Source organism: Trichechus manatus, unplaced genomic scaffold (genome assembly GCF_000243295.1).
Source record: "Trichechus manatus latirostris isolate Lorelei unplaced genomic scaffold, TriManLat1.0 scaffold00286, whole genome shotgun sequence".
NCBI classification, from domain to species: domain Eukaryota; kingdom Metazoa; phylum Chordata; class Mammalia; order Sirenia; family Trichechidae; genus Trichechus; species Trichechus manatus.
The window spans coordinates 325,626-333,971 of NW_004444222.1; the positions used below are offsets into that span (position 1 = coordinate 325,626).

At 37.6% G+C, this 8,346-nt stretch overlaps 1 protein-coding gene across 1 annotated transcript in view; it reads left to right on the forward strand.

Annotated features, from left to right (window-relative positions):
• The window catches only part of FAM13A (family with sequence similarity 13 member A), a 109,734-nt gene that overhangs the window by 61,179 nt on the left and 40,209 nt on the right, over window positions 1-8,346 (forward strand). Inside the window, exons 5-6 of the mRNA XM_023725108.1 lie at window positions 302-378; window positions 743-785. Of these exons, the coding sequence (XP_023580876.1) occupies window positions 302-378; window positions 743-785 (120 nt within the window). The remainder of the gene's footprint in view (window positions 1-301; window positions 379-742; window positions 786-8,346) is intronic.

Below are 8,346 nucleotides of genomic sequence, written 5' to 3' on the forward strand. Positions count from 1 at the left end.
AATTTTCACTATGTTTAGCTATAAAATGTGGATAATACCTAACGAAGACATTTTAGGACACACTTACCATTTCTAGGATGTTTTCAGATATCTTCATTAAAGGATGAGTAAAGCTCAATGTACAGTTTTATGCAAGAAGCATGTAATAAACTCACAATTTACTAGTTTTAAAAAATATATAGACTAGAATCAGTTTGTATCTGCATATTATTTGATTTTTCTATCTTAAAGAAAGAAGTTGTCTGCTGTTACATATTTCTTACCATTCCTACTGATCAACCAATGATTTGTTTGGTTACAGAATATGGAAAGTCTCAATTCCGCACGATCTCATGAGAGGACTGGACCTGATGGTATTGAACTGATGACCAATGAGAGGTAGTTTTAGAATTTTCTTCTCGCATCTTTTTCAAGAGTATGGAGAGATTTTTGTTTCACTTTAAATTGTGTGACAACTAAGAATAGAGTTAAAAGACTATATGTTTACTACCAGTATTTTATAGAAAATGATTAGAACATCTACCATGGTGCCATTGAAGGCAAATAACTGTATTCTTACTTGTTTATGTTTCTGATTTTGTTTTATTTTGATTAATTTTTTTGTTTTGTTTTTAACTTTTGTAAGAATTTGGTTTAGAGATACTCAGCCCATTTTTAAAATAAATCATAATATCAATGGATAAAAAATTGTTATAAGACAAATTGACAGTTTATAATATTTTGTTGTTGCTGTTGTTTATAGCAAAGAAAATGAAGAAGATTGTGGACATGCCCAGCATGCTGAGGTGAGTAGCTAACAAATGAGATTGTGACTATGATGGTTTTGTTCATACATTATTGATTATTATTATCATCCCTCAATTAGGAATAATGAAATAAGTGAAAGGACTGTGATTCCTGGAGATTAAAGATTCCTTGAGATATCATAAGAACTCTATTATTTTCCTTTTTAAATTATTTTGTTTTGCTTGTGAAGATAAACTTTAATAGAATAGAGATTTCTCTTTAGGTTATACATAAAATCAAAACAAAACAAAAAAGCCAAAGCTACTAGTTTGATTTTCTATGACTAGATGCATTTTTTTAATGATTGAAATAAATAGGTACTGAGTGTTAGTGGATTCATCACAGAGATTATCGAAGTATCTTTCAAATTCACATGAATTCAGTTTGAGTTACTTAATCCAATTCTTTGTCTGAGTTTTATGTCTCATTTTAAGTGAACAATGGAGAATAAGTATTGAATTCTCTTTTTCTTTCTGTCTATATCCTAAAGTTTCAGTTATTTTCCTGACTTCCCTTCTGTCCTTTTAGCACATCCCATGTTGATCCAATGTTGTGTTTTTTTTTTCTCCCTGCTTCCAACTCTGGCTTTCATTCAGAGGGCTGAGCCTCATTTTTCATCTACTACTTCCAAATGCTTCCTACCCTACCTTCAATCTTTTTATCAGTTTTCTTTTTGGCAAGAAGCTTTTCTCAACCTGTTCTTGGATTCTGACTCTTGAAGATTATTTATAGAACTCTTCCGCTAACCCAGTGATTCTTAATCTTTGGTGGACACTGACCTAATTCACTCTTAGAGCTGGGATCTAATAACAGCCACAGTCGCTGCCCCCTTGGAGTTTTACAATCTAGCAGATTAAGAATCTGGAAGCTATGGACCTTCTTCTTAGAAACATGCACATTCACAATTTTTTGCATAAAGTTGTAGTTGTCAAGGATTTCATTTTACTTGGATCCACAATCAACACCCATGGAAGAAGCAGTCAAAAAATCAAATGACGTATTGCATCGGGTAAATATGTTGCAAAAGACCTCTTTAAAGCGTTAAAAAGCAAAGATGTCACTCTGAGGACTAAGGTACACCTGCCCCAAACCGTGATATTTTTCAGTTGCCTCATATGCATGGACAATGAATAAGGAAAAATGAAGAAATGATGCCTTCGAATTAACAGTATTGGTGAAGAATATTAAATATACCATAGACTGCCAGAAGAACGAACAGATCTGTCTTGGAAGAAGTACAGCCAGAATGCTTCTCTAGAAGCAAAGATGGAGAGACTTCATCTCATGTACTTTGGACATGTTATCAGGAGGGATCAGTCCCTGGAGAAGGACATCATGCTCGATAAAGTAGATGGTCAGCAAAAAGAGGAAGACCCTCAATGAGGTGGATTGACACAGTGGCTGCAATGATGGGTTCAAGCATAACAATGATTGTGAGAATGACGCAGGACAGGGCACTGTTTCATTCTGTTGTACACAGGGTTGCTATGAGTTGGAACCAACTCAACGGTACCGAACGACAACAACCTAACAACAACAACAATGGGCCATACCACCCCCTAAAGCCATAGACTCCTCATATTTCCTGTATTCAGTCTTTTCATGTATACTTCCTCATTACTCAGTCAGATAATAGGAGGGAAGTGCTTCCTCTTTCTAACTTCACAGCTTCTAAGCTACTCTTTCATCTCTTATTTCCTACTAATTTATGCTTCCCTCTTTGAGACTCAGACAACAAGCTGATATTCTTTGCTTGTCTCTAGGTATCTTCTTAAGAGCACAGTATCCCCATGATAGTATTTTTTTTTCCTCCTGTCTTCATCCTTTCTCTGCCATCTCCCTCTGCTCACAGCAAGCACCTACTCATCATGCCATTGACATTATTTTAAAGGAAATTATTTTGCTAGCCTCCTGGAGAGGTCTTCTCAGTTCTTCACTTTGATGCCTGTTATCCTTTATGAGATAAAAGGGTATACAGCAACCTTTGTGGATGGACTTCATAACATTAACTCATAAATTCCAAGTGGCATCTGAGCTAAATTCACACTGAACTCAATTTGTCTTGATATTTTTGTGGACAGCTCCCATAGCAGTGGGTGAATCATGGGGAAAGAATCTAAACTCCTTCTCCATGTGCCAGGTCCTATTCTTATATATGTCATCCCTGTGCAGCTACCAGTCAGCACCCAGCCTACTGTTGGCACTCATTAAGCATTCATTATTAATAATCATTGTCATCATAAGAATTTCAGTTAGAAGATAACATTAGACTATGACTTAAAATCTAGACTGAGCTCTCCATGTTACCTTTCTTTCACAACTGCACCAAAGGGAAAAAAAGACATCACTCTACAGGAAGATTAGCATTTTTTTCCACTCATGAAGGCATGTGTTTCTTTCTCTGACAGAAATATAGTTTATTACCTGGGCAGCATTTTGTTTTGTTGTACATAGGGTCGCTATGAGTCGGAACCGACTCAACGGCATCTAACAATAGCAACAGCAGCATTATTAATGAAGGACTGTGAAAAAGTCTGTTTTCAGTTTTTAAAGCTCTTTCCCCAGTTTACAGTGTGTGGTCACTTCTTCATTTTGAATATAAGTAGCGCTCTCTAGAATTTAACTATACAACCCAAATAGTTAATCTGGTTTTCTGGTAATATAGCCATAATCCCTAAATTTCAGTGATGAAAAATAAATCTAGGCTTTGGTCACCCCTCCTAGAATTCCTAGAATTAATATTTCATCAATAAGTTATTTTAAGTCTCCTGTAGCATCAGGTTGAGAATTCAAAATTTACATGCCCAGTATGAATGGATGTGATAATGTTTCCAATTTCATTTTCCATTAAGACAGATTTTGTCCTCATAAATACTGTTGTTTCAGATTCTCCTTGGAAGCTCTCAGATTCATATAGGGTGACATAAGAAGTGACAGCTACTGGGGAATGGTAGTTTTCTTTTCTTTCTTTCCTTTTTTGGCTAGTATTTCCATTAGAATAAGGAACATTAACCTTCAGCCTCAGAGATACTCCTTAGAGGGACATACCGACAGAGACTTATCTTAGGCTCTGCTTCTCAAAGTCGCAGAGAGGCACAACTGTGACTTTATTTTTAAGATAATCAGTTTTCAGGCTTAAATGTGTTTTGTTTGAATGCATGTGTTGAAAAGTGAGCATGGGCTTATCTCTTTGTTGCATGTCCTTTTACTCTTCCTTAATTGTGCAATTGATCTTACCCAAACAGAGAGGCTACTGAGATCTCACATGGGCATTGGTCAATGGAGTTACCCATTTCTATTTCATCTAAATTTGTTGTGTTTGGTTTGGATTAGAAATTGTTTGGGGAAACTCTAGCGTTAAAAAAGAAGTTAGAGTCACTTCAAAATGCCAAAAATTAAAGTATGATTTCCTAGAGTAGGTTTTGAGAAGGCTGACGTTTTAATAAATCTTCCAATTTGGGCTATAAAAAATTAGATACACTACTCCCTGAATATTTTTGTTTGTTTTCAAACTCAGTAAACAGCTGGATGTATCCATTCTTAAAATTAGCAATTTCTAGATTCTAAAAGATAACATTTTAGGATACAGATTGTTCAGAGTTCTGATTCAAATGGAGTTTATACCGTAAGCTTCAATTTCTTCTATGTTATTTTCTGTTGTGAAATATTTTATGCTTCCATGTAACATCCAGAATATTAAAACTATAATATTATAATAAACCTCTTTGTCAAGAAATCAACACAAGTAAGAATTATTAGCTGTATGGAAGGGTACAGGCAGTGCCTGTATTACGAACTAATTCGATTCCTAAGTCTGTCTTTAAATTGAGTTTGTTCATAAATCAGAACAGTTAGGTACAGCTTGTATCTAACATTAGTCAAATATTTGTCTTAATCTGTAGTATATAGTGTATCTTTCTATGCATAAAAAGCATTAAAGAAACACTTCCAGATACACCAAAACATCTTTAACATAATAATACAGTAATAATGTTTTGATACACGTCGCAAAGTAGCACTCATTTGTTATTAGGAACCATTGTATGTACCTCGAATTTTTAATATAACAGGCTTTACTGGCGTTGATTCGCAACTACGGGTTGTACATAAGTCAGACATTTGTAACCTGGGGACTGCCTATATTACATTTCTGGGAGAGGTCATCTTACGTCAGAATTGTAAGGTTAATGAAGTGTTAAATTCTTTCAAGATATTTTTACATTCTTTATGCTTTCTAAGCCTACTTCTTAGGAAAGCTTAGAAGCTTACCTTTGATAACAAACAAGACATTCATAATAAACAAAAAGACTATTTTCCTTCTTCTTATCCTGCTTCAAGAGCAGAAGAAAAGACAGAGAGGAGAGAGAGAGAGAAGAGAAGACAACGCTTTCCAGTCAAGACTAAGAAATTGATACTAGTTACCACAAGATCTCAAGTGCAGGCTATTACTTGCCCCCAGTAGGTTAGAGAGATTTCTGAACCGTTCCCACCAACAAGTATTTATGAAATGCATGACCCTGATATTTCAACTTCACTGTATTTCATGGAAGCTTCAGGATTTTGTTATTGGTTTTTAATATCAGCTATTTGTTTAGATTTACTTCCAGTTCAACCCAGTCTTGAAAGGCTACTGAAGCCTTGCAGTTCACATAGATTTTGGAAATTTATGTCCATTTTTCTTTATTGTCAGGCAAGACAGTAAATGTTTATGGTTCCATGTGGTTTTCCTATTAACACTGTGTGGTTTCTTCTTGTGCAAATTACATTGTATAGTACACTCTCTGATAGTACACCAAATTCGAGTGAGCTATTAGTTATCCATATACTTGTCCACATCCTGCACAGGGAGGAAGACAGGGTGGAACAAAAATTCAGTAACTATTTGTAAACCAGTTGAGTCTGGGGATAGAGGGAGCCAAACCCAGCCAGATAGGAGATAAGTCTTAGCAACGATTAGACTGATAAACTAGTAATTAATGGCTCCTTGACCTCAATGTAGAATGTTGCCTGAGGCCTCAGGCAGGGTGAGTTCTCTTGGTATTTGTTCCCATTTCACTCTGTGTTTTCCTTTTATAACATGCATGCATGACACTTGGCACTTAAACCTTCAGTGTCTCTCTTCTGTACTAGATCTCATATCTTGTTTATTTCTGTAATTCCAGTGCCTGGGACATAGTATGTGGTCAATAAACGCTTGCCAAATGAATGAATGAGAGAATACAAGAGGGAGGTAGGGTACAAATGGAGATAGTATTTCTTTTATGATTACTGTGTGCTAGCTGTGTTTATATGTGTCTGTCATTTAATCTGCACAACAACTTTATGAATCCTTGTTCCCACATTAGAGAAAAAGAAGCAACGGTACAAAGAGGTATACTCACTGAAGGTTGTGCAGGTGGTAAACTGGCATTTAAACTCAGATGTCTAAGTCCAAAACTCATCCCCTATTGCCATATCATATTGTCTCACCCAAGAACCAAACACCTACTTTATTTCAATACAAAAGTACTTCATATGGTGTCAGCTTTTTGACAAGGGTTTGGCGTGTGACATCACAGCACAAGTATCTGAGCTGAAAATTGTGAATTGATTCATTTACTCTCTGATTTAACTGGAGAAGTAAGACATGTAAACAACAAAGTTGAAACCAAAAGTATTTTGACATTTAAGAATACCCTTGGCATTTTAACCTTAATGATCTAATAAGAGAAGAGACAAGTAAATAGACAACTGTGATGCTATAAGATAAGCACTGTTATAGAGAGTGTGGAAACCACCAGGAAAGGTGCCTAACCCAGACTATGCTAATTTATATTTGAAGGAAGAGTGAGTTTTTATGCTAGTATATTGCTACAGAGCCTTAACAGCTTCCCCGTGGGGAGCTTCCCAGAGCACAAGGGCAGCAGCCCTGGCTGTGTGCACCTGTAACCCTGGGCCCTTACCATCAGCAGCCCACTCTGCAACCCCAGGTGAGGCAGCTGTGTCAGGTTCAGAAACCAGCAGGGCCAGGAATTGGGAGCAGGGCATCCCAGAGCAAAGCAGGCAAGCGACAGAGCAACCTCAGGGATTGAATAGAGCATGCAGGACAGAGTCGAGCTGGCACCTGTGTGTGCTGGTGAGTATTTGCTGTGCCAAGTGTGTCCATGGCTGTGCAAGGTGGTGTGGGTTTTTGTAGGGGGGCCAGATCTCTCCACCACTGCCCCAGGGATCATCCAGGAAGTCCAGAAACTCACATAAGTTAACCTTGGTCTCTAGTGTAAATGGTACTTTATTGTATTTGGCACAGCACACATCCTAAATATTCCTATGCAGTGGTCTCTGCTCAACTCCAGATACAATGTCATCTTTGCTATTCCTCAAACATACCAAAAATGGCCATGCCTCAGGGCCTTTGCACTTGCTTTCCTTTTTCTTGGACTATTCTGCCCACAGGTGGCTTGCTTGCTCACTTCCTTCATGTCTCTGCTTATATGTCACCTTGACAGAGAGGCCATTCCTTACCACCCAGTATATATTAGCAGACCGCCCCTACCATCAACATCCCTCTTACCCTGCTGTATTTTTCTCCATAATCTTTATCACTACCTGACATATTGTATTTTTATTTATTTATTGACTATCTCTTTTCTATAAAATTCATGATGACAGGGATTTTTTCTGCTGTAGTTTCCCTGTTATCTAAAAAATTGTCCAGCACATAGTAGGCACTCAAAAAATATTTCTTGAATGAATTAATTAATGAAATTGCCTCGAATCTCCAGCACCAGACGTATAAAAAGCAGCCCGTAAATGTTTCTTGAGTAAACAAGTAAAATTTTGACCTGATTTTCTTTTTTTAAACAGTAGAATTTTAACCAGTTGCCATCAAGTCAATTCCGACTCATGGCAACCCCATGTGTGTCACAGTAGAACTGTGCTCCATAGGGTTTTCAATGGCTGATTTTTTTGGAAGTAGATCACCAGACCTTTCTTCCAAGGCACTTCTGGGTGGACTTGAACCTCCAGCTTTTCAATTAGCAGCAGAACACATTAATTGTTTGCACCACCCAGGGACTCCAAATAGAATTTTAGAGGTTATCCATTCCATCATTTTACCCAGGGTAGGAATCTCCCCATCTCCAACAGTCCTGACTCCCAGGCTTCATTTAAACGCTATGGAGGGCAGCTATACATTTTGGCAGAAAAGAAATAGAGAAAAATGTTTCTAATTTAAGTTTTCTTACTATGAAATTGGTGGTATTCAGATGTAGCAATTATAAAGAGTACACATTTTTAAATTAGTTTGTGTGTGTGTGTGTGTGTAAATTTAGGAATTTATTGGTGCCATGTCACACACTGCAGGTGAAATAGGCACTGCAGAGGGCAGAACCAGAGGCTGGCATCAGAACTAGAGGCTGCCATTGGGAGAACAGAGCAGAACCAGAGACTGGCAGTAGGAGAGCAGGGACAGAACCAGTGGCTGGCGTCAGGAGAGCAGGGCAGAACCAGAGGCTGGCGTTGGGAGAGCAGGGGCAGAGCCAGAGACTGGTGTTAGGAGAGCAGGGCAGAACTAGAGACTGG